At 42.1% G+C, this 27,309-nt stretch overlaps 1 protein-coding gene and 1 non-coding gene across 2 annotated transcripts; one reads left to right on the forward strand and one right to left on the reverse strand.

Annotated features, from left to right (window-relative positions):
• Positions 1 to 1,689: 1,689 nt before the first annotated feature.
• Positions 1,690 to 1,763, reverse strand: Trnan-guu (transfer RNA asparagine (anticodon GUU)). Its single transcript has one exon. It is a non-coding gene; the product is annotated as a tRNA-Asn (tRNA).
• Positions 1,764 to 3,031: 1,268 nt separating this feature from the next.
• On the forward strand, positions 3,032 to 4,500 carry LOC131694719 (arginase, hepatic-like). The gene has a single exon (XM_058983198.1). The coding sequence runs from the start codon at positions 3,335 to 3,337 to the stop codon at positions 4,400 to 4,402; it is 1,068 nt and encodes a 355-aa protein (XP_058839181.1). The 5' UTR covers positions 3,032 to 3,334; the 3' UTR covers positions 4,403 to 4,500.
• The last annotated feature ends 22,809 nt before the right edge of the window (positions 4,501 to 27,309 follow it).

The following is a 27,309-nucleotide window of genomic DNA, read 5'->3' on the forward strand; positions in this document are numbered from 1 at the left end:
CCGAAGTTTTGGCGATTCTGCTTCTTCTAGAGTTCTCTTGCAAGTGGCAGTTTTTCGTTTTACTGGAAATCCATTTCATAAAAAGGAATATGGCAAAACAAAAATAGCTGTCGTGGAATAACCTTATTAAGCGCTCTCTCGAGCTGGTAATTATGGAACCCCTTTAGGTTCAATACCAGTTCCTAATCAGTCTACTTTTCCATCTCAATCGGCTCGGAAGCTGTAATCACGCTGCTTGTTAACGGTGCAGTGAATCAAACGAACGTTTCTACATACAGTTTGCTGTCTATATGTACCGCGCCAGCTAAGCAATCGAAAAATAACAGTTGTCCCAAGCCAGTGTGGAAAATAATGCATCGTTACTTTCATTGATGCGGTATCGATCGTTTATTTAAAAATGGTTGAAACTCAGCAGAAAAATTTGAACAATCTTCGATACAATACAGTGGCTGTTTGTCCAATCCGCCCTTGTGTTCGCGAAGTGGAACAATTTATAAAGGCGCATACTCGTAATGCGGTACTGATAGCATTAAAAAAATTTGGCCATGGCGAAAAGTTTGGCTATGGGAAACAACATGCTACACGTCGTTGCACATGACAATGTTAGAATCAAGATACCCGTTTAGATTGACGATGATAAGACTGGTGTGCGTCTGCACGATCTATCCCCGCGTACAACCAAAAAATTCACTATTGATGTCGAAGTACGTAACGGTGAAAGTTTGAAACCTGGAGAAACTTTTTTTCAGGTATATCCAATGGTGTTCGTATGGCGAGAATGCGAGTTACGTAACCTATTCCTTCATACCTGAACATTCAATACGAAATAGAAGGTGTAAGCAAATCTCAAATCACGTTGTGCACATATGAAGGACAGATCCCTACGTGCCAAGCCATGTGCGAAAGCCTCTAAAGAAACAACATCAACTGCGAGCAAACCCAACAACATTCACTTAATCACCAACAACCGGAGTTGCAACTCAGCCGCCAACGAATGCTAGAACAACAGAATCTACACACAGCGTGTCCGATCATTGTGATGCTACTTACCAATCAACTGCCAGCACCGCCGACAATAAAGTAAATGACAAAAATACGAAACAAACGAATCTAACCAGGTAATCGTGAAAACCCATACAACATCAAGAGGACAGCATGGACGAAAACGATAAACCGAGTGAAAGCGGACTAAGTGATTTACATGGCTTCGCGCATGGGCATGGCTACTTGGGACCGTTGATGTTTCTGTTTTGCTTCAATGACGTGTATTTAGTGCTGAAAACTCCTCGCCTATTCCTGCACACACCATCTCATAATAATTCGTCTCATTTTCTCAATTCAGGATTTCTGATTTCTCCAAAAACAGCATGAAACTCACGCTGGTGGTGGTGTAGCAAGAACTTCGCGTGTGTGTAAATCCTAAAAAGCACGGTGATCGAATTCCCACGAAAAATTTTCTGGTAGAGCTCTTCCTCCCAGACCCACAGAACTTTTTTACTGCCGAAGCTCTGCCTGCCCGACCCGAGATCTTTGTAACTGCCGAAAACCTGTGGAGAAGGCACAGTCGATTGATAGGTAACGGGGGAGGGAGTCCCCTTTCGACTGTCCAGGTTTTTTACTCGCCTCATATGGTCACCCTAATTAACATCAGAAGGGCATAAAAGGGCAGACTTTTAATGTAAAAAAATCCGCCCCCGGGTGGACTCGAACCACCAACCTTTCGGTTAACAGCCGAACGCGCTAACCGATTGCGCCACGGAGGCAGGCATAAAAAGTTCATCTAATTGCGTTCCAAGATCGCATGTTTCTGATGCCGCCATCGTTTCTATATTATCGCTTTTACTTACTTAGTACATTTGCAAATTAACAATTTGATTACGGATCAGTTTGATCACCATACTTATTACAATTACATGTAGAAAATATACCTGTTTCACGCCAGCTGCCATTTTTTGCGATAAGTCACGCTTTAGATGCAAACAACGTATGTCATCTGTGAGCACCATGTGAATTTATTACAATATTGTCATCGGATACTACGTAGAAAATGAAGACACATCATTTACCGTCTGCAATACAAAAACAAAAAAGGCAGTCGTTGACTGATAAGGACGGAACACTCATTGCTTAGTCAGACAATTGCCCACGAAATAATTGTCAAGAATCAGTAAATAATCATCCCTTCTATTGAGCTCTACGTGAAAACAAAGTTGACTGAGTTTCCGACTGCGCAAATGTTCGTCCTCACAAACGTTTGTCAAATATACTGAGATTCACTTAATGTGTAAGTTTTTAAAGAAATTCTTACAACTACAACGTCATTAACGAAAACAATGATATCGACGTTGGTGAACCCTTTCGGCTTTTATGTGGTACTGAATATAATGAGCAAATCTTCGGAATTCATTTGTACATACTAAAGTACAGTATTTTACAATTACAACTCATGCATTACCAATGCTTCCAAATTCCTTACTAGAACAGAATATGTATTGAACCTTTAATAGATTATTATACAATAAAGTTAGCCAAGCCTAATTATGTGTCAGAAATATTTCGAAAGATAAGGAACAACATATTCTGATGAGCCAATAAAAACAGCGCTGTTTTCAAATTCTAGGACATAAATCCTCATCAATCCGTCGGTTCCACAAAATGCGAGCTCAAATTTTTCTATTGGCATAAATTACAACAAAAAACTTTTCGTTAAGTAGTGTTCACCTCATTCTGATTAAAATGTAATCCAATAAGCAAAACAAACAGCATGTTCATGTTATTCGTTTACCTAATCAGTGAATATTGCGTGTTAGGTAGCCCAAATATTCTTGGACATTCCGAACTGGAAAGAATTCAGTGTAAATGACATTATTGAAATCTGTGCAAAAAACTCAGTCCAATCTAGATCGTGTTTTACTTGCGTTTGCCTTTAAACTGCACACGATGTAAACAAAACATTGCTACCATCACCGAAAGCAAATCGATCATCTCTCAGCGTGCTGCATTTTCGATTAGCATCGTTATCACTACCGTGTGGGGTTCATTCCTGGAGCGCTATTCAGCAGTCGTGCTTCGAACTGGCTGCGATAAGATTAGCCACAGCGACCTTGGCTGCCTAAACTCTGCGCGCCAAACGTTCTGAAACATCGCTTTGTGTTGAGGTGAAAGGCTATCATCTGCTTCCTGAAGTTGTATTTGTCGAACATCGTCGCGTGGTCCGAAACAAGCCAAAACAAAGTTAATACGAAATTCAAGTTGACTTTGGTCAGTGGAAAGGCATCAGCTCAGTGCGATACTGACTCACTTCTCGTTCGCAGCTAGAATCTCTCCGTCGAACATGATATTCCAGAAGCAATTCGTCAATTTATTACAGCGTACAAGTAATTTGCCCAGTTCGGTCATGGCAAGGTATTGCTCGTCAAAAAGTTTGGAAAAGTGCAAGAAAATCAATTACGAGAAGATCGGCATCGTTGGAGTGCCATTCGAAAAAGGTCAACGAAAGCAGGGAGTCGGTTTAGGGCCGAAGGCCATTCGAGAGGCTGGGTTGATAGACAGCATCCAGGAGATTTCGCACAGATTGAACATCCGGGACTATGGGGACATACATTACGAGGCGCTGAATCTAAGTGGAAGACAGACTGTCAATATGAGAATGCTGGAACATGTGGCGAGTTGCACCAAGCATCTGTCGGAAAAAGTTGTGCAAGTGTTAAACGATGATCGTCTGTGTGTGACTCTGGGAGGCGATCATGCAATTGCAATCGGTTCCATCGATGGCCACCTGAAGCACTCGGCCGATGTTGCTGTGATATGGGTCGATGCACATGCCGATTTGAACACCAACGCGACATCACCGTCGGGAAACCTGCACGGAATGCCGGTCGCCCTGTTAGCGAAGGAACTGGCTGATTATTGGCCGTACATCCCGGGAATGGATTGGCAGGAGCCAATTATTTCGATCAAAAATTTGGTGTACATTGGACTTCGTTCGGTGGATCCGTACGAGCGGGCGATTATCGATAAATTCAATATACATGCCTTCGGAATGCGAGAAGTGGAGAAATACGGTATCCGAGACGTCATGAAGATGGCTTTGGAGCGGGTAGATCCCGATAAGAGCAAAAGTTTACATGTAAGTTTCGATATTGACTCTTTGGATGTACTGGAAGCGCCGAGTACGGGTACAAGCGTCCGGGGTGGATTAACTCTGCGGGAAGGTATCTACATAATGGAAGAGTTATACAACACGGAACGATTGGCTGCAGTGGATTTGGTTGAAGTAAATCCCTCTATTGGTACGGCGGAAGATGTTAAGAAAACGGTGGATGCTGCAATCCATCTGCTAGTAGCCGCTTGTGGAAACAGTCGAAGGGGCAACATTCCAGACACTTTGGATTTTAAGTAACAAGTGAGACTGTGTGTTGAGTTCAAGTGAAAGTGTTTTGATACTGGCTTATCGCCAATGATCTGTTGCTGTACACTATTGTTTTTGTATAAATACAGTGCCTGTGAATGAATTCCCCATGATTTTATTTTTCGTGTGATTATTCATATCATCAATCGTTTCAAACTCTAAACGACTGCAGTTAAACATCTTATCCCATTTCAAACACTTCTCAGCAACTGTGGTGACCCGAGGAGCGTAATTGAATCAGAGTGTGTACACCATTCGCCGTAATGGCAGTGGGGTATAATGTCAAAGATTAAACATCTTAATTAAAAGAATCACTAGCAAATCCCACGGTACAATCCTTTCAATTCACCCGGAGCCATTTTATCGCACATTTTCCTCAATCCCACAAACGACTACGAGCTAAGCGGAAGGAAAAACTTATGTTCATTGTTCTTTTGGGCGTAACAACAAACGAAGATCACTATCACTTCAATGGTATTGTGGGTGGTTGTGTTCGCTGATGGGACAGCTAGCGACACAAGCAGCAGTGGTTGTTATCAATGAGAATCATTTTCCGCCAGGCTGCCCGCCATTGTTGCCATGGTTTTGCTTTACGCGCTGCTGGGACGCATGGCACACTGGACGAAGCACTAGCAAAGTTCATTGGATCACTATTGAGTTCTACAAGATGACGACACGAATGAACTCATGGTGAATAAAGTTCATGTTTGACAATTCTCGGTGGTTTGTTTACCTTGTCAGTTGCGTGAGTGCGAGTGCAACGGGTGCTCATCTATTACATTCGAACTCACGTAACTTCCATGTAAACAAACCACCGAGAATTGTCAAACGAAGTTCATCCGGCTCATTTTGTGGGGTTACGTCGGTTGGTGTAAAACCTAATAGGATCAGTGTTAAGTCATACCAGATAACGTGATTTATTACTTTCGAGAAAAAAAACGATTGAAATGTTTGAGTAGCTATCGAAATTACCAGGCTTCTAATAAATTTCATTTCTTTTAAATAATGTTGTTACTCTTGTCATATCAAATAACAAAATGTTAAATATATTTGAGGGATTCCATGAGAAACCGGCCGACCAGCAAATATGACCATCGTCGATTCGAACGAAACTTTAAAGTTGTTGTTTATATTGTAACGACATATAATTAGCAAGGGACTGGAAGGTGAAGTATTTTTCAAATATTAAGAGCCATAGCACTCAAGGAAGAGCAAGGATTTGAAGTAAGAAAGTTTATAAATGCGTGGATTAGGGTCAATGAACAATAGACTGCCAAGAAAAATAATGAAATTTTGAAAACTCAATCGGCCCACCCCTGATCTGATTCCTAGTCCCACCAGGAGTTCTTGCACCAAATTTGAAGCAAATTGGATAAGTCTAGCTACCGGACCAACGTGCCTGAAGTTTGTATGGGATTTTTCGACAATTTACATGGAGAAAACCCACTAACTCGCATTTTTGCCGCTAGGTGTCACTGTATGGATCGTATTGTAACTGTAAGTGAAAATAAGAAAGATAATTTAATTGTCTACAACTTTGTCGAAGACTGCTAGTGAATCCGACTTTGTTAAAAGAAGTTATTAAAATTTTAACGAAGTGATGTCTGAGTCAGTTTTCCATGGGGCCTAACAGTGCACGGTTGTGTATCAGTACTCGATTCCTACGAACTATATAGTTTTGTGAGATAACCGTTATGTTTAGCTCAATAATATGTTCAGAAAAAATATACCACATAATACGATTTATGTTTTGGTTAGAAAATTTTAGTTCCAACTGTGACCGCATAGAGGGCGCCAACACTAACTTTTCGTAGAAGAGAGATAGAATATCGAGATGTTCGGAATAATTATTGCAAAATACCTGTTCTACAACTTTGTGGAAAACACCTAATTTCTATCTCTCTCCGTTAAAAAGTTAGTGTTGGCGCCCTCTATGCGGTCACAAGTGGAACTAAAATTTTCTAACCAAAAGATAACTCGTATTATGTACTACAATTCTTCAGAACATACTATTGAGCTAAATCTAACCATTATTTCACCAAAATGAATAGTTCATGGGAATCGAGTACTGATTCACAACCATGCACTGCTAGGCCCTATGGAGAACTGACTCAGACATCACTTCGCTGAAAGTTTAATAACTTCTTTCAACAAAGTCGGATTCACTAGCAGTCTTCGACAAAGTTGTAGACAATTAAATTATTTTTCTTATTTTCACTTACAGTGATAATACGATGCGAACAGTGCCACCTAGTGGCGAAAATGTGAGCTAGTGGCTTTTCTCCATGTAAATTGTCGAAAAATCTCATACAAACTTCAGACACGTTGGTCCGGTAGCTAGACTTGTCCGATTTGCTTCAAATTTGGAACAAGTACTCCTGGTGGAAATCGACTCAGGGGTGGGCAGATAGTGGTCATTTTTTTCCTGTCACTCTAATGAATAAGCTTGGAGTTTCCCGGCTACTTAACTCTTTGTCTTCTGCTACACAGGAGTCAGGATCTTTTAGCATTAAATGCGAATCATCTGAGTCTGCGGCATGTCCGGACAAGCGTAAAGTCAATTTAATGACTTATGCTGTCGGAACCGTTGTAAAGTTGTGTTCGGTTTAGGAATCTCCAATATTTTCTCTGACAATTGCAATATTTTGATACAAGAGAATTTTTCAAAAGGACGTAAACATGTGTACGTGCATTAATTTCAATTTTTTTGTTCGATTACTGTATTTTATACGGTTAAAACTTTCTGAGAACGAGCTTCAGGGAATGAATATTTTAATGTTTATCATTTTAAAGACGTAAAAAAAACTTTTTCAGTGTATTTGTATCATGGAGAAGCTTTCAATAAAAAAGTTTCCCTAACAAAAACTTTTGACATATTTTTATAATTCATACTATTTGCAGTAAAAATACATTTTTTTTGAATTTATGATTTGAATATAATTTATCAATGAGTTTTAAACGCTATTTTAAATCAAAATGCTAATAACAAAAATTTTCTGAAATGTAGTAGTTCTCGAGATATTTCAAATTTTGTTTTAACAACATAATTCTTTTGTTTTATTACGACATTTTCAGAATTTATTCGCGTTTCTACATCAACAATAATAACTTTTTCAAAAGGCTCATAACATTTGCTGTAACTTTCTCTTTGACATCAAGGTGATATTGTAAACCATTTGAAAGCTATACGAAAACAACCAAAATATGATCGAACTATTTAGTTTAACCATAAGACCTTATGGTTGAATAGTATTTTGATTGTTTTCGTATAGATAATATTGGCGTGGTGCCTATGTATATGATTGATGATTGTGATAAGCAAATGGAAAAATATTGAAATTGATGAAGTGCTACTGCTAGATTTGTAATCGGATTAAATTAGTTTGTTTGCTTCGGAATAATATCAAAAGGAGAGTTTATTTATTTCCGTGAATTTATTATTTATTTAACTATTAAGGCTTTAACCTCGATGGTCTTTTTGAAGATAATACACATTTTAAAAATACAATTCAATTTACAATTCAAAGTAGATAAAAAATCGAATATTATTTATGTCGTCGTTGCAAGAGCTGTGATTTTCGTTGTTAAATGTTTGGTGTTTTTTTATATTTACGAGTGACTCTGGCATCACCGTCTTCTTTCTTATTCATTTCTTCCCTAGGTGTGTTAACTATTGGCTTGGGGATACCGTGGAATTTTGTTTGTCCGGCATGTATCAGCAGATGTCGAAGGCTGTTTGGTTGTAGAAGTGTTTTCTTTAGTTGTTTGGCGCATATCTTACCGTATTTTGCTGTCTAGTTACAGAACTGGCAGTGGCCAAGGGTTTGTGCATAGGGTTATTTATGTGTAGTTAGCAGGATCAGATCGTGTAGGCAAATTTCCAGTAAGGCCAATGTTCATTTTCAAGGAGATTTTAGTTTTGACGTTTTCATATTCGACGACGTGCTGCATGTTGCTCTTCACTACGAAGCTTTCTGGCTCGGCTAAGGAGTTGAACTTTATTAGTACTATTTGTCTCGTATGATGTAGCTGTATGTGTGAAACTTATTTGAAAACAAGTTCCATCTTCACCTTGATTGGAGTGGATCAATTGACTTTATGAACTGTAGATCTAAAACGGGTGCGCGAAAAATCAATCGCGATTGTACTCTCCCGTAATGGCTGAGATTTATTTTGTGGTTCACTCAGTTTACTCGCAGTTGGAGGCAAGGTATCTTTGTTGTATCTATAAATTACACGAACACGTTAGAGCTGCGCGGCGCGGGTAGTATTTTTTATTTGTGTGCTGTTCGCCAGCAGTGCGCTTTTTAACCGATTAAGTTTCAAAAATTGATTTTTTTCTGGTAATAATCATTACATTTATCAACATTTAGTTGTAAATATAATTTTAAAAAACCTATTTTTATCCACCTTCTGGATGCGATTGTGTCTTTTTCATGTATCCAAACTATGATTCAATAGCTGGTTATATTCAAAATAATTGTGGAGATGTCTATTACATTCTTATTATACTTAACAGGTATCCCACGACTACCACGAAAGTCGACGCAGACACACTGTAAACAAGAAAGTACAATATTTTATTAGCTTAATCAGCATGAATTCAATGTTACCTTCATGTGATAAAATTTTGGAAATCTGGTGGAATGGGTTTGGGCGGTGGGGTTAGTAGTGTAAGTAAGAGTCGAGTATATGTCAGAAATCCTTCATCTTATTTCGGTATACGGGGTGGATGGTGTAAGCGTACTCGGTGAGGGGGGGGGGGGCGACCTAATACTCAACTGCATATTTTACCTTTCATTTGAGACGTGGTTTGAGACAATCGGGTCAGTCATCACCGAAGAACCGATGTGACTTTCATTGTGGAATATGCCCGAAATCCGGAGCTTCCGGAATTGGTAATAGTGGACAATATATTCAAAGATTGTTTGAATGGCAATCAGTGAAGTAATTTGGTGACCATTTCAATAGTTTTTAGCCTCTAATGTATTACTATTGTAACGGTTTATATGGGAAATTCCATTGTGACCTCACTAACCAACCTGTAACTCCGGAACAAAGAATCAGAACCGAATGAACTTCATCAGCAGTCAATGGGGTTAATATATCTTTGATTGAAAATCAAGTCTGTAAAAATCGGCGAAGGATTCGCTGGGAAATAGGTGTGATATTAGCTTAGGAACTTGGCGTAGTTTCCCGGTGGCATCAAGAACCGTCATAAGTGGCCAATGTGATCAAAGCTACTTTGATTGGCCATTAGTGATCTAGACCCGTAAATTAAAGTAATGTTGCACCCATTTAAATACGTGTTACATCATTTGGACATTCTGCTAGTACCAATTTATATGGAAATTTGACCGTACACTTCCACCCATAACTCCGGAACCCGAAATCGGATCCACTAAAAATTCAATAGCAGCTTATAGGAACGCTATACCTTTCAGAAATTAAGTTTGTGTCAGTTGGTTCAGCAACTTCTGAGAAAATTGTGTGTTTAAATGACACACACATACACACAGAAATTTTCCGATCTGGACGAACTGAATCGAATAGTATATGACACTCGGCCATCCGGGCCTCGGTTAAGAAGTCGATTTTTACAGTGATTGCATAGCCTTTCGTTATATGAAAAAGGCAAAACATTTCAAAACTATATCCCGCGCTGTTACTTGTTATAATATTGTTTAAAAAAGTATAGTTTTTGGGCGACTTACATTAAACACTTTTTATGATTTCTTCCGATTAATGCACTTTCATATACGTATTTCGGCTACGACTTGCAGCCTTTATGAGTGTTTAATAGTACACTTTGTGGTTTGCTGGGGTGTCAGATTCTGATCAGACGTTGTCAAAACGCAAATTCCCATAACTAATTTAGTTATAGATTTTGTGTGCAATTGGAATTAAAGAAAGTTTTATAAAAATGTCAAGTTAGTCGCTATTTATGATGTACTGAATCGGATGGCGTAATACGGTTGTTATACCAGGACTGGTTCTCAAGCTATTAACTTTAAAAGTGAAGAAAAATGTTCGAAAACAATTGTTTACGGTCAATATTACATAATTTCGAAACCTTTGTAGGTTTACTATCTTTGAAGGATTTTACAACGTAAAACAGTACATCTTGTGATAAAATAATTATGGTTATTAAATTTCACAGATGGAAGCATTAACTCTTCAAACAAATTTAGTTCGAGGCTTGGTATCTTCAGCAATGTTTTCTGGAATGTTATTACAAATAACTTAGCGAAAGACATTGATGCTCCATGTATTTAGCGTATCGAGATATATTAGGTTATTTGGAACGAGAACCTTCAAAACAAGTTATTCTGATATTACTATACATGATCAATCTCGTCTGCTGTTTGTAAACAATTTATCCAAGCCACGTGTACTTACAGCAATATTTAAGAAAACAGAATTTAATAAAATTTCGTAAATATCGTTTTAAATATGCATACATAAAGCTGTCATATGTATAATAGAGATGTTTCAAATAGAATTCCCAACAACTTTGCTGAAGACACAAAGTCTCTTACTATTTTTTTGAAGAGTTGATTTCCCATGATTATTGCTAGAAGAAATTATAACTAAAATGAATATATCAGAAGTTGCACTTTTTATGTTGCATAACTTGTTGCTAAACTTTCAAAATTACTTAGGTACCTTCCTTAGCAATGAGTCTAAGGCCGTGTAGTCCTTTGCTGTATCAAGAAGTCGTCTCCAGTTCACTCGGTTCATGGCTGTTTGTTGCCAGCATCGCAGGGTACGAAGACTCCTTACATCTCCTGCTGCTTGATCGACTATCTTGCTTATAATGCACCTCTCCTTGTATCGGCCGGATGAGTTTTGAGAACCATTTTTACCCTGATATCGCTCACCATTCTGGCCAAAAGTCCCTCGCAGCCGCCCAATTTTTGTTGTGCAAGCAATATTAGCAGCAAGCAATAATAGTTTAATTACTTCAATAAGATCCTAGAGGCCCGTTGGAAGAAAAAAAAATAAGTAAAAAAATAAATAAATATAAATAGCTGGTTCTACAAACAACTGTTGCAATTCGTGGCTCATTAGCCGTCTCCAGTTTTCGTCTTTCATTTGCATCTCCATCGTATGGGCACAGAGAACAGACATATAAGCTAGAACAAACATTCCCGAAAAACCCGTGTAAACATTTAAATGAAAATACGTTGAAAATCGCCATCGCATACAGGTTTGCATGCGTGAGTCACCATTGTATCCAAGTTTGCATACAAGTCCTGTATAGCGATTGCTGGCCGATCGAAGCGCCGAATATCCGGTCAAACGGGCGATTGTGTAGTTGGTGAACTTCATGCGGTATTGGGTTTTTCGAAGCCCAAAATATGCACGTTCACCTGCTAGAATACGTCTTCAAATTTATCTGTTGGTGCCATTACTGGTGGTCACCAGTAAGCCCAAATAGCTCGATATCGTCGTCTTCAACCGATATACTCGGTGGGAAGTGCAATATTTTTTCCTTTAAACACTTGCTTTGATTCACACGTCTCAAGATTGTGTACCACAATGTCAATGTTATTGGCGAAGCTGTACGACTTCCGGAAACACGAACCACTGGTGTCAATCCTCGCTCGTCTTATTACACATTTCAAAGCTAGATTGAGCATTATATAATAGAGTTCATCACCTAGCCTTAGCCCTTTCTGAGTTTCAAAAGAAGTCCAAAGTACCTTTGATACACATCACACATCACTCGCTCCATTATCGCTTTGATCAATTGTATCGGTTTGTCCAGGAATCCGTGGTTGTGGTTATATGCTATATTGCCCTGCGAATTCCCTTGCTAACGGTGATGGGCGGCAACAAAGAATTTGAGAGAACAGCTTGTAGGTGGCGTTCAGCAATGTGGTTGCTTGGTAACTAGTTGCAGCAATCCCACTTAACACCCTTTTTATATACGGAACATAATGCTCCCTCTATCCAATCCTCCGATAAAATCTCGTCCTCACAGATCTTCAAAATCACCCAGTGCTGTGCTCTGGCCAATGCCTCTCCTCCGAGTTTGAGCAGCACATGACAGTTGATCATTGCCAGCGGCTTTATCGTTCCTCAACCCTCCGATCTCCTCATAAATCTTACGTAGATGCTGTGTACAGATGCTCCATCGCTCCGTTATCCCGATCTTCCTATAGACGATTCCGAATCTATATTGACTCTGCTATAAGTACGAACATTTGTGATGTCGGAGAGGAAATTTCCATTGATTAGAACGTGGTCGATCTGGTTCTCAATTTGTTGATTAGGTGCTCTCCAGTTGTCCTTTGCGGGGGTTGAAGGTCTTCGGACTACCATTCCTCGGGAGGCTGCGAAGATCACGTATCGTTAGCCGTTATCATTTATAACAATGGGCAGACTATCCGATGCGATCACCGGTTTATATGTCTCCCGGCCTATCTCGATGCTCATGTCATCGATGACGAGCTTAATATTCATCTGCTTTCTTCGCATTCTTCGGGTTTGCTTTGAGAGAGTAGTGCACGTTGATGATGCTGTAATTGAATAAATAGGCTTTGATCTACACTACACATATCATTCCGCTGATCACCTGCCCCTTGATCACGCTCCACCTTTTGTCCCGCCAAACAAAGTTACTGCAATTCTACGGCTTCGAAGCTTCGAGTTTTCAATTCATCGTGCAGCATTCATTCGAACTCAGGAAAGCCAGTGAACTTAGCCGGTTGCTTGTAACGTCGTGTATTCTAGAGATTTATTGGGCTTCTGTTGTTTCACAAGGAAGCATGAGATAGAAGCTCTTATGAATACTAAGAAGTATACACCATTGGATAACCAACCTTTGAAATTGATGGTTTCGAAATTATGTGATCTTGAACGTAAGAAAAGTTTAAAAGTGTAAATTTTTTGTAACTGCTGGACCGCTTCTGTTTCTGAACTTTCAATATTTCATCATATTTATACTATATATAAGAATTTTCGTAAAATCAACGATTTTTGTGAGAACCTCTTCTAATAACCCGCCAAGAAATGGAGTAGTACAGAAAAGAAATGTGTTCCCAAAATCGATGATAACTTATCATGAATGCTGGAACAGTTACATTATCACGTTTCGAAAACAGAACCGTGAAAAAGTATTTGTATTATAGCTCAATTGTTCTTCTGGCACGCTTTTATTTGTGGAGTATATGTGAACTTTGGTCATGTCACCATTTATTTCGCTATATCGTTACCTTATTTTTCGGTCCACGAAACAGTTCGCAACTCTAAGCCAATTGTTGATACGAGATATTTTTTATAGTTTACGCGAAGTAAACTGATTCTTGGTTACATACATCTTAACCATAATCCGATGTTTGTGGCTGTGAATTAATTCACAAAATCATATCATATTATGAACTATAGCACAAAATTCGTGATAGTATTCACGGAACCGGAACCTGAAAAAAAACGATAATCAGCCCGTGAAATATCACGATAACGTATATATAAATCACAAAAATCATGACAAAATTCTTGAAATTTTCGAACAACAATCACGTTACTCTTCGTGAATCCGAGAGTGACCTCATTAGAAAAATATTACGACAACACGCAGATAAATTACGAAAATCGTGATTAAGCTATTGAAATCATGAACTTGAATCGTATACGCAATGTTACATCATATTTCTTTCATATTCAGCAGTATTTTATCCAGCGAAATGGACTCAATATCCTTTGCATACTTGGTAGGTATAGTTTTTGTATTTTTTATGAACTTAACAAACATATATATTCCCTTGATTTGGCTACATGATACCTCTATGTTAGTTAAGCGCACAGTACCGCTATTCGCTTTGACAAAACTCTCACCATTGATTGTGTCAACATTTCCTTATACACTGTACGTAGAATGGTCCATCTCAAGCTTCGGTTCCAAACAAGAGGAAGAATCAAACGTTTGCTCTGACGAGCCAACCATTATCGTTGACATTAGCGAGCAATGCAGAGATAGGAAGTATTGCTGGCAAAGAGCTTTTCCGGTAGCTGGAATGGGGCTGCACGAAGAGAAGAGAAGGTCAAAACTCATTACAAGTGGTAATCGCTTGTCATAACAATTAATTATCTTTCTGTACCTTTGCCACCGGAAAGAAGACCAGTCGATAAGTGTACACCTTTGACTGGAATTCGGTTGGGCTGCTAGCGGAAATGCTGTTTACCACAGTGCAATGGACACACACACAGTTGGTAGAATGTAACAATAATACAAATGCATTGTAGAAGAGGAATCCGATTGTCGAAAAGAAATCAGAATAATATCTTTGACTTCACGAATATATTATTCCAAATTTTTTATTCAAATGACACAGATAAGTGCTTAATACTAGCATAACTCCTCTTTTGAGTAAATGATTTTCCTAAGCGCCCACGGAAGAAAAGTTATGTAAGCCTACCGTCATTTACATGGTTGATGTCTCGCCATCTATCAGCAAAACCACATCTGCCAGTGGCCGCGTCCAGCTGGCGGTTGGTCTAGCTCTGAATTTTTACGAAATTTCAAAATTATTTTTAAAGTTAGTTTAAATTTATATTATCACAATTATTATACTCAGAACAAAATTTTACTGCGGAGAGCTTTTAATAGGACCTAAGTAACATTCACTTTGAATATTTTCTTTTCTAACCTATTTAAAGAAATAACATGATTATCGGCTTTTTTATTGTAACAGCACAAAAATATAATTGTCAAATAAACGAGTGTGCCTCTTCCGTTGAATTTACAAGCATCCCAGCAAACCAGCAATCGTATATAAAAGTTTACAATAAATTACAAATAATGACAGACTAAATCAAAATTACAAATAGTGTAAGCAAAAATTATGTTTTGTTGTAATAAGTTCACATAAAATGCAAATCTGTGATCGAAATACAATGTTGACTTGAAGTTATTTATTAGTCCACTACAACTTAAAACAAAATTGTACATGCGGAATAATAAAGACAATTTTGAAACATTGTATATAAATCAATTTGCAATTGGATTAAACTGCAAAATCGTTCAAAAAAATAGTCACCTCCTTATTGCACTTCGCAAATTCTCTGCCAGCCTAATTCAATATTTGAGCAATAAAAAATGACTTGAGTACAGAATATAGGTTGTGATTTGACAGGTATAGAAAGTATCATTGGAGTGCCATATTTAGGTTGGATTATGGTATTTTTAGATCGTAATCACAAAGCGATAAAATGGTCAAATATAATCGTTGCTTGACAGTGTATAAATAGATGAGTACATAGCGGCTATGCTGGGAATACGAAGATCTCAGGTTCGAAACTGGAAGTAAATCGTAGCAGGTAATTATAATAATTGATGTTCCCAGTAACTCCTACCTCACCCATGAAAAACATATCTACCAGTGTTTGGGCGTAACTCTGTATCTTATAACAGAATTATGGAAATTTCATCCTGATTTTTTATTTTCATATTATTTTTAAAAAAATGCTTCTTGTTACCACATTGGTGACCTTAAGCTGCATAAACCTTCATGTGTGATTGTAAAGTTGATCATATATAAACTCAAAATGATAAGCTAGATGATTGTATAATGCTTCTGATGAGATCAAAATTCGTCGTAAATCACATAGTTCTACTATACCGATTTGTTGTACGTATATGGCCTCCACTTTTGTTCACATAGAAGAGATCTGTGCATTTTATACAATCAATTCATATCGTTGAAGAGTACAGTTAACCAAATTGCTACTTATTAAAGTGAATCAAAATGTTGGCTGGGATTTGATCTACTCAGTTAAACGGGGCGTCTGGTGTAGTGGTAATAAAAAATCGACTTCGCCCGCTTAATTGTTAGTATTGAACCCCTAGAATAGTCTCCCGAAATCTCGGTGGCCACGCTGAACTTTTTTTGTTTTAAGGTACAGAAAATGCGCAAAAATTTCAAACGAAAAAAGCAGTTTTTTTTCACACCGTGTGTTAGATCTTCATAAAAATCAATCAGCAGTACTGTGTCAACATTCTACATAAGCTGATTGATTTTTATGAAGATCTAACACACGGTGTGGAAAAAAATGCTTTTTTTCGTTTTCGATTTTTGCGCATTCTCTGTCCAACCATAAACAGCTATGCCCTCCACGCGCATACTTGCTGCAATACACGCAGAATTCAATCTATCGACAACAATTTGCGAAAAACTGACAAATTAAAATATAAATATATTTTATAAATATAGGGTAAACAATACACTCTAAACTACTTCTACCCGAATTTTCAAGAGAAAATACCGAATAGATAATTTCCTATAGCATTTTTTCCGCGATGCAGTTTAATGTGGGAAACCCTTTTATAGCGTTTTCTCGAAACCGCGTTTTTTCTTCAAATTGGCGAACACGATAACTCTAACTAATCAACGAATTGGCTTGATTTTTTTATGAGAATGCACAGTATGTGTAGCTTGTCGATGAGCAAAAGAAAACTGAATAAAGTTTTTTTCTCCCTATTATTTAGTAGAAAAGTAAACGAATTTTACAGTAAAATATGAGATTTTTCGGTTTTCATGAAGCCATTTCCCGAAGCTAGAGTTTTTTTCTATTTTTTTTTTTTTGGTTCATCGAGTAACTACAAGTCTAAGTCCAGAGTTATTGTGTTCGCTGTGGCGTTTTTCGACGTGGAAGTGGTTGGACGTCTACTCTTGGAACGCTGGTATGTGTAGCCACTGACCACTCCAGAGAGGGGCCCCTTTTCGACCATATGCTGTTTTAGTAATAAGCTATTTGAATTTCCCAACTTCATAGTTAATATGTTTCTTTTTTGTAATAGTTTATTTAACCAAGTAAAAGCTAATAAATTAAATTTGGTAACAAAAGTGATTTCGAATTTGTGCAAGCAATAAGCAAAGTATTCTTTCTGTTATCATTGTGGTACCAGTAATACCGGCATCGAAAATCCGGGGAATACCGATCCACTTTCGGTACCGAAATATTGGTACGGAATAAAAATACGCAGGTACCATGCAAAACTGTTGATAATTTTTTTTCTATTTTATATATCTAACGTAGAGCTAAAACTTGACGAGAATCAAAATGCTATCATCTTCAGAAATCTATCCCGTAAGAACGGGAGACAAATGACACACTCAACAGTAGATTTACCTTTACCAGATCAGAAAAGAACATTCAATTTTTTTTTATTTTGTAGTACCGTGTTATCATTATCAAGATGCTACGAATTAAAGGCTAGATCATTTAGACATGGGACACATTCAAATTCGTGTATTTTTTACCCTTCTTTCAATCAATAAATTATCTAAGGTTGGAATATAAATAATTAGAGCTTATTTCATGGGAATAACTGAAACAATTGATTCGCTCACATTTTTTCAATGCAATCAGTCAGTGCATACCTACTTTGAGTCACTGCCTCGGCTAACCGACTCCACCAATTCTCCATCTATCCGACGTTGCCGGTGACTGTTCCTTTCATCTTCAGTTCGAGTTTCATTATCGCTCAAGATTTTTCTATTGAACGGAACTGGTAACAATTTTGCGGATTCAACTAGTTTGAGATGAAATAACTCCGATGCTTTTGTACAATTGGCGCACACAGCCCATGCGCAGAGAGGGTTTGGAGGCTCAGACGTATCCCATGAGGATTCAGAAAAACCTTTAAAAATGTCTTAACAAGAAACAATACTGCGAGCCGTTTGCAACATAAAATGTCATTTGAGTTCAGACACTCTAGAAACAAGCCGTTCAAAAAATCAAGGAAGAAATATTGCGAAGGTGCCTGGAAAGTCAAACTGGTTGGCTTCTCCGGATCAATTCCTGTTTCGACAAGTAGCGATATTAGCAATAGTAGACACAGCAAATGTCGGTCGGAGAACTAGCAACGGAAGATAAGGAAAAACACGAACGAATCATATGAAGTCGAAGAAAATCGGGATACCGTTGTCAGAAGAAATTGTACTGCCGTTGATATCACCATTAAAGTGCTTGAGCTGGCTCACGAAAACAGGCATCGATATCGAGAGAAATACCGCCGCCGAGGAATTCTCAGAACCCGCTAGCATATAAATAGGAACGAGTCGCACCAAGAAGGATTACAAAAAATAGCAATGGAGAAAACATTAACGCAAAATAAAAAGAGCAGGAGCACAATCCAACCTGAAGTAATACCTAACATAGCATAATGATAGCACATTCAAAACTAAACTTTATGTTGTGATGTTGACGGCAATGATCATTCAGGTTGATATCGTTTTGGTCGTATTAACGGTTAAAAGATGAAAATAGAGAACAAGAAATTGTACTTTGACAATAAACAGCTCCCTAGTACCATTTGAGGTTTTATGGTAGTTTTATAGCCACTCATAAAACTTAGTTTGCACTTGTACGCGCACTATAAAACCTTAAATGTTACTTAGGATGTCTGCTATCAGTGAGAACAAATTGAAAACTTATGAAATATTTCGATGATAACAAAATAAGTACTCAATTTATTCAAATTATACAAATATAAGCTATCAACGCGTACCCTCGTAAACCAAATGCAAATTACTTGTCATAATTTGGAGATGTAAAATCCGTTTCACCCTATACTTGAATAAACTTTTTCCCGAATATGGCTAATGATGTTCTTGTGATGAGATGGATATCCATCAGTTGTCCGCCTTCCTGAACTCCAGGTGCCAGAACGAGTGAAAGGTGAAAAGTAATTCGTAGTTGTTTTGGTTAGTACTTTCTTGCGCTCTTTCAATCTTGTACCTAAGTGAATTTCGTACCCAAAAACATACCTGTCATCATATTGTAGAGTGTTTTTTTTTTACAATGGAGAAGACCTTTATGTCCTAGCCCAGTACACGTGCTATTGGTAGGGTCCAATCTACCATACGGGGTGCACTGGGGGCGTGTCGGACTCGAATGGTGACCAGCCATTAATACCGACTAAACTCCATTGGGCTCCGCCATCATTCCTCCCAGGAACTACCTCTCGGTATTACTTCTGGGGGGATGGCTGTACTCAATGTACTCATTCACTCTCACTCACGTGATCATACATCCTGTATGAGGCTTACTTGGGTGCTCTCTCAATCACACTTTGATTCACTCTCAAACACTCCCACATGAGGCTGACTTTTGTGCTCACCTTTTACGTTCCATGCGAGGCTGACTTGTGTGCTCACCTTACTCATTCCTTGCTAGGCTTACTTTTGTGCTCGCCCTACCCATCCATGTGAGGCTGACTTGGGTGCTCACCCTATCACCTGATTCACTCTCAATCGTGCCACTCTATTGTACCTTTGTCACTCCCTCTGGCATCCCATGTGGGACATTTTTCTTAGGCCCCACTTCTGACATACCATGCGAGGCTGACTTTTGTGCTCACCTTTTTCATTCCTTGCTAGGCTGACTTTTGTGCTAGCCTCTACCAACCTGTGAGGCTGACTTTTATGCTCACCCTTAACATGCAATGTGAGACTGACTTGGATGCTCACCCTTTCACTCCTCTGCCACGCCATGAGGCATCGATAGCTTAGTTCCAACATACTACGCTACGACCCTCCCGTCTTGGCATGAGGCAGTCCACTTATACGCCTATACACTCACTCTTCTGTCTTGCTTCGGGGTGGCTGGGTTTACCCCTTACGCGGTTGCCATTTGCTGCGCCAACCTACCTCGGCATGAACAGACCATTCACTCTCTTATTTTGCGCTAGGCCTTTTTCGCTCCAGCTAACCAATCACTAGTTAGCCGTGCCCGCCGTCTGTTGCTCGGTTCGCCAGATTACCTGTAGCCTACTGGCAATCTGGATGGTAGCAGCCGAGACTGCGTTCCACTTCTCCACCGTTTGACACATCCGCTGAATAAGGGTATCCGGGGTTGTGTCCCAGCCACAGACGTCAAGCATTGCTCTTCTTTCGACGTCGAACCGATGACATACGAACAGTATGTGTTCGGCAGTTTCATCTACACCTGGGCAGTCCGGGCAGACTGGGACCTCCGCGTGCCCGAACCTGTGGAGGTACTGACGGAAACAGCCATGGCCTGACAGGAATTGTGTCAGGTGGAAGTGAACTTCCCCATGGGGTCTTCCCACCCAGCTCGATATGCTAGGTATCAGCCGGTGGGTCCACCTACCTTTCGAGGAGTTGTCCCACTCACGCTGCCATCTGGCGACCGAGGTCACCCTGGTGCGCTCGCGGGCTCCCCTATTTCCACGTAGCTCAAAGCACTCCTCATCTTCCCGAATGACCAGCCCGACTGGCATCATGCTCGCTATCACGCAGGATGCATCGTGTGATACCGTGCGGTAGGCAGATATCACTCTGAGGCACATCACGCGGTAGGTGCTCTCCAGTTTCTGTAGGTAACTGGTTACCCTCAGTGCTCTTGACCATGACGGGCCGCCGTACCTGAGGATAGATACGGCAACGCCTGCCAGTAACCTACGTCTACTGGCGCACACCTTTGAGCTGTTGGACATCATTCTCGATAGTGCCGCAACAGCAGTCGACGCTCTCTTGCACGTATAGTCGACATGGCTGCCGAAGGTCAGCTTGTCGTCTATAATGACTCCGAGAGACTTCAGACTTCGCTGTGAAGTGATCGCGACTTCTCCCACATGGATAACTGCATGTTGTGCCGACTTGCGGTTGTTGACGATAACTACCTCCGTCTTATGATGAGCGAGCTCCAGGCCTCTCGCGCTCATCCATTCCTCCACCGTGCTAATCGCGTGTTCTGCGGTTAGTTCTACCTCAGGAATTGACTCCCCGTAGACCTCCAAGGTTACGTCGTCGGCAAAGCCGACGATCTTGACCCCAGGAGGGAACTTCAGTCTCAGAACCCCGTCATACATGAGGTTCCATAGCACCGGGCCTAGGATCGAGCCCTGCGGGACTCCGGCGGTAATCGGAACCCTTTTCTGACCGGCATCGGTCTCGTATAGCAGTACGCGGTTTTGGAAGTAACTTTCCAGGATCCGGTACAGACCCACCGGTAGGCTAAGCCGGGGTAACGAGAGCGCGATGGCATCCCAGCTTGCACTGTTGAATGCATTCTTCACGTCAAGTGTCACTAACGCACAGTATCGAATACCTCGCCTTTTTCGTTGGATCGCTATCTCGGCAGTATTTATCACTGAGTTGAGAGCGTCCACTGTGGACTTACCCTTCCGAAAGCCAAACTGGTTGCTTGACAGACCGTCCGTACCTTCCGCGTACGGGGTGAGCCTGTTGAGGATGATCCTCTCAAGCAGTTTGCCAGTCGTGTCTATCAGACAGATTGGTCTGTACGCCGATGGGTCGCCTGGCGGCTTCCCGGGCTTCGGCAACAGCACCAGTTTCTGCCTTTTCCATCTATCGGGGAAACGGCACTCGTCAAGGCATCTCTGCATAGCTAGCCTGAACATGTTCGGGTTCGCTATGATCGCTGCCTTAAGAGCGTTGTTTGGAACTCCATCCGGCCCTGGAGCTTTGTTCATTGCTAGGGATTTAGCCACTGCGAGTAGTTCTTCATTCGTCACTGGAGCCACCATTTCGACCGTGCCCGCACTGTCTCGTAGTGCAGGTGGCCAGGGGCTTGTGGCTCGAGACGGGAAGAGTACTTCGATAATCGTTGCCAACCGGTCCGGAGACCGTTCTGGGGGTGAGGAGCCCCCTTTGGTCCTGGCCATCACAATCCGGTAGGCGTCACCCCACGGATTCGCGTTGGCACTCTCACACAGGTTGTCGAAACACGCTCTCTTGCTGCTTTTAATAGCCTTGTTAAGGGCTAATTTCGCAGCTCGAAACACTTCACGGCGGTTCTCTCTTGCATCCTCGGTGCGAGCTCTTTGCATCCTACGTCTAGCTCTGAGACAGGCTGACCGTAGAGCTGCAATCTCGGCACTCCACCAGTATACCGGGCATCTACCGTTTCTTGGCAGTGTTTTTCTCGGCATAGTGGCGTCGCACGCGCGTGATAGAACAGCTACCAGCGCATCCCCGCTTAGACTGTCGGTGTTGGCCTCCAGTCCCAGGGCCGCGGTGAAAGCTTCGCTGTCGAAGTGATTGGACTTCCACCCGCGTACCTGACAGGGATCTCCCGCCCTCGGATGCTGCACACCATAGTTGATCTTAAAGCGGATTGCTAGATGATCGCTATGGGTGTAGCCTTCGTCTACCCTCCATTCCATGCCTGGAGCCAGACTCGGGCTGGCAAAGGTCAAATCAATCCACGCCTCCACTCCTTTTCTACGGAATGTACTAGCGGAGCCATCATTAGCTAGCACAGTATCGAGTTTCGCAAACGCTTCCATTAGCGCTTGACCCCTGCTATTTGTACAGCGGCTGCCCCACTCCACTGCCCAAGCGTTGAAGTCTCCCGCTATTACTACCGGTTTCCGGCCCACGAGGTCCGACGAGAGCCTGTCGATCATCTGGTAGAACTGTTCTATTGGCCACCTTGGTGGGGCGTAGCAGCTGCAATAGAACACACCATTGATCTTGGCAATCGCCACACCCTCGGCGGAGGGGTGTATTACCTCTTGAACCGGGAACCTTCCCGTTGTACAGATTGCCACCATTCCAGACCCGTCCGACACCCAATTGCCGTTGCCGGCAGGGATGCTGTACGGGTCTGATAAGAGGGCGACATCTGTCCTCGACTCCGAGACCGACTGCCACAGCAGCTGTTGGGCTGCTGCACAATGGTTAAGATTTAGCTGTGTGACTCTCACGGCTTCTTCTTATTTAACTCGCCGAAGGGACACGAAGGTCCGCCCATAGCATGTTTATGGGCTTGCTTCTTAGCGGTGCAGATAAGGCACTTATATGCCTTAGTGCACCCCCGCTCTTTATGCCCCTCCTCGCCGCATCGACGACATAGCTTGCTCCTGTCTATGCCTTTGCATTCGTAAGCTTTATGGCCGGATTCTAGGCACCGATAGCACCTGTCCACTGAAGGCGGCTGGGGTATACTAATAGGGCATACCGACCAGCCGATCTTCAGCTTCCCTTTCTCGGTTACCTTTTTGGCATCCGCATTCAGTAGCCTGAGGTAGGCTACTTGGGTGCCAGAGGATGCCAGCGTCCCTCAATCGCACAGAGGCCCGCTCGATTGTGACGCCGCAGTGCTCCTTGACGGCTGCGACGACGTCTTCTGCGGTCGTGAACTCGTCCAAGTGCTTCCACTGGAGAGTTGTTTCCGCACCTAGCGACCTGATTTGGGCGCCCTCACCAAGGACCTCTTGGGCCAAGGCCTTATATACTGCACTTGATTGTGCGCCTCGCTTCAGCACCAGGAGCATCTCTCCCGTGTTGGTGCGTCTTACGCTACGCACATCCTGCCCAAGGGCCGAGAGGCTTTCGGCCGCCTTCATCGATTTAAGGACATCGGCGTATTTGTCCTTGTCGGTTTTTAACCACAAGGCTTCGCCTCTGTCCTTGGCCTTCCTCGCAGGCCGCGGTACCTCCGGTTTCGGTGCCGGCTTTTTCTTGGTGACCAGCGTCCAGGGGTTTGAGCCCCCCTGCCCCGGTCGTGCCGGGTTGCTGGTACCATCGCTCTCCACAGCGAGGTCACTCTCGCCCTCGCTTACCTCACCCAGGCGGCGTTTGACCTTGACGGTTGCACGCCGAGTGGTGTCGGTTTTGGCACCCTCGCCTGGCGACTTCCTAGGAGGCTTCGCATTCGATGCCGTCTTGCGATTGCCCTTTCCTTTTCCCTTCGAGGGGAACTCAGTCGCCGCTCCGATCGACGTGGCTGCTCCGTAGAAGGTAAAGGCCACTGTCTGTGAACCTCTATCGACCTTCTCTCTTTCCTCCCTATTGGAGGCCACTGTCTGGGTTTCTCTGTCGGGCCTCTCCCGACATTCCACCCTCTCAACATAGGCCTGCTGTTCCTGTCTTGCGACACGAACAGCTTTCCGGAGCTCCAAGAGGCTCAACTTCAACTCCTTGGCTATGTTCTGCTTTGCGCTAGCGAAGTCGATTATAGAATCGAGTTGCTTCGCTACTTTGCGCATAGCAGCTATTGGCCCCTCCGATGCATTGGTAGGGATATTGCCTACCGCTGCTGGGGGGTCACTGGTGCTTTCGGATGCAGCACTCATCGCTCCACTACTCTCCCCACGGGGGGAGACCTCGCCAAACCACCTCTTGCGAAGGGGTTTGGCACCTCCGTCTGTTTGTTTTTATTTTTATTTACCTCCATGCATAGTCCCACGAGTAGCGCGAGAAATATATGTCCGCCACGCCAGAGCTCCGCATTAGCGTGGTAAGGGACGCTTACTGTGGGGGTTGCCCAGGTACCCCACAGGCTCCGTTAACGATCGAGCATCTTTTTCACCCCCTCGATCACTCATCCCTCGGCACGGGTCGCTTCACGCCTTGGAATTGGGGTTATGCCCTACCTTGCTTTACGTGGTGATCTCGGCCCGGATCATCACAACCATCCTCCTTTACCAGGGCTTTGGACCTGTAGCTCTGGTTCTCAATAGTTCCATGTGCGTATGTTATTACAGACATGCTACTATTGGGATCCGTCATTCGCTAGCGGAGTTATCTTGTGGAGTGTAAGTGGCGCCATCTGTTACTGAGCATTTCAACTAGTAACCCTTACACTTCCGCATATCGTGCCTGGATTTGGTGAGAGTTGTACTGATAAATTTTCCGATGGTCGTAATGCTGTAAAATATGGCGGTTTTTGCTCTTCGTCATTTTGCGCAAAATGTTGCGGACTAAACGACGAATTATTTGCCGCTGTTGTTAACAAGTCTAACTTATTTTGGATGTGTAACACCTGCAAAAATATCATGGACAAAGCACATTTTCGTAACGCATTAGTGTCCGTTGAGTCCGCAAACCAAATGGTGATCGAGGAGCCTAAAAATTCAATTCGCAACGATATACTGGAGGAATTAAAGGTAGAAATTCGGATGAACTTTCAGCACATTCAGAACACCCACAAAACGTTGATCGACGCTGTACCAAAAACGCCGATTCCTGGACCGCGACAATTTTCCTTTAATCTGCTAAAAGAAAGAGAGACAACGACAATACAGGCTCCAATCCTTCTAAGCTGCTACGTGGTACTGATGCCGCTGGTTCATTGACACCATCCATCGCTGTGAATCGTGAAGATAAAAAGTTTTGGTTGTACCTGTCAGGAATTTCGCCCGATGTCCCTGATGAAAGCGTGACCAAGCTAGCTGCGGATAAAAAAAAGGAAATTCAAACATCACTGTCGTCAAGTTGGTCCCTCGTGGCAGAGATCCTAGAACGCTGAATTTTGTCTCCTACAAAGTTGGCATGCCCACGGATCTCAAAGAAAAAGCTATGACGGCGTCTACATGGCCAGTTGGCATTGCTTATCGTGAATTTAAAGAAAAGTCGGATTCCAGAAAGGTTTTTTGGAAACCGAATGCGCCCGACTCAGCAACAATGACTGCTTCCACTGCTCTTCGCCCTCCTTCCAACTAGTTACATCGCCTGTTTCACATCCTGTATTGCCTGCTCCCGAAGTTACCGCACATTCCGAGCAGTTTCTTTCCGTTTACTACCAGAACGTGCGAGGAATGAGAACGAAAACACAAGAATTCCATCTAGCGCTTTCTTCTAGTGACTACGACGTCATTGTCCTTACGGAAACCTGGCTGCGCGAAGACATATTAAACGCTGAGCTCTCGTCGAACTACGTAATATATCGCTGCAACCGCAACTCAACAACCAGTTATCTGCGTCAAGGCGGTGGCGTCCTAATAGCGGCAAAGAACAACCTCGTAGGCTCGCAGCTAAGCTTGTCTGGAATTGAACGCCTGGAGCAAATCGCCGTGCGTATCGCCCTTCCGAATCAATCTGTATATATTAGCTGTGTTTATCTCAGGCCAAATAGTGATCCGGATTTGTATCACGCGCACGCTAATGCCGTTCAAACAATTCTAGACAATGCTGGCAGCACCGACACAGTTCTCGTCTTCGGAGACTACAATCTTCCACGCCTTCAGTGGTCGCTCGATAATGATCTAAAATGTTACCTACCTATTAATGTCTCTTCGGACCAAGAAATAGCTGTAACGGAGTCTATGGTTGCAGGCGGTCTGTACCAGATCTGCTCATTGACGAATGTGAACGGGAGGATCCTCGATCTTACATTCGTAAACAAAACGGATATCGTAGAGCTGCTTGAACCTCCGACTGCTATTCTCAAAGTCGATCCTCACTACAAACCGTTTGTCCTGCGGCTAGATGTACGTACCAACATTGGAGATGATTCATTTCATTCGATTAACGAGCTTGATTTTGACTTTAACCGTTGCAACTTTGACGAAATCTCCGCACTGACTGCCACTGTCGACTGGACCGACTTAATGTGTTGTAATGAGCTTGACGAAGCAGTCGCGCTATTTTATGGCAAAGTATATGACATACTCCGCCTAAAGGTTCCACTGAAACGAGTCAACAGGAGGGTGGTCTTCAAATTTCCATGGTGGAACGCTGAGATTCGCCGTTTGCGTAATGCACTGCGAAAATAACGCAAGCGTTATTTCCGCCATAAATCAGACGAAAAGAAACGGCCAGGAATTCCGCTTTTCGTGAGTATTTGAATCATGTGCTAAATAGCCTTCGCGATCACCCCGCAACATTTTGGAAATTCGTTAGCAGCAGAAAACGATCTGGTAGTACTCCCACTGACGTATTCCTTGGAAATGCAAGCGCGCAATCTCCAGCTGATACCGTCAATTTGTTTGCTGATTTCTTTCGCGGAGTGTTTAGAAGCGACTATACCGTCCCTTCGGAAGAGTATTTGGAAACATTACCATCGTACAACATAAATCTCCCCCGTCCCACTGTAAGCCGAACTGACGTCTTGAAGGCTCTGACTGCTGTTGATTCGTCGAAAGGGCCTGGCCCCGATCATCTCTCGCCCCAATTTAT

Source organism: Topomyia yanbarensis, unplaced genomic scaffold (assembly GCF_030247195.1).
Source record: "Topomyia yanbarensis strain Yona2022 unplaced genomic scaffold, ASM3024719v1 HiC_scaffold_122, whole genome shotgun sequence".
In the NCBI taxonomy this organism is placed as follows: domain Eukaryota; kingdom Metazoa; phylum Arthropoda; class Insecta; order Diptera; family Culicidae; genus Topomyia; species Topomyia yanbarensis.

What these genes read in the sequence shown, in the direction of transcription:
- LOC131694719 (XM_058983198.1), top strand. Translation starts at nt 3,335, where the DNA reads ATGATATTCCAGAAGCAATTCGTCAATTTATTACAGCGTACAAGTAAT.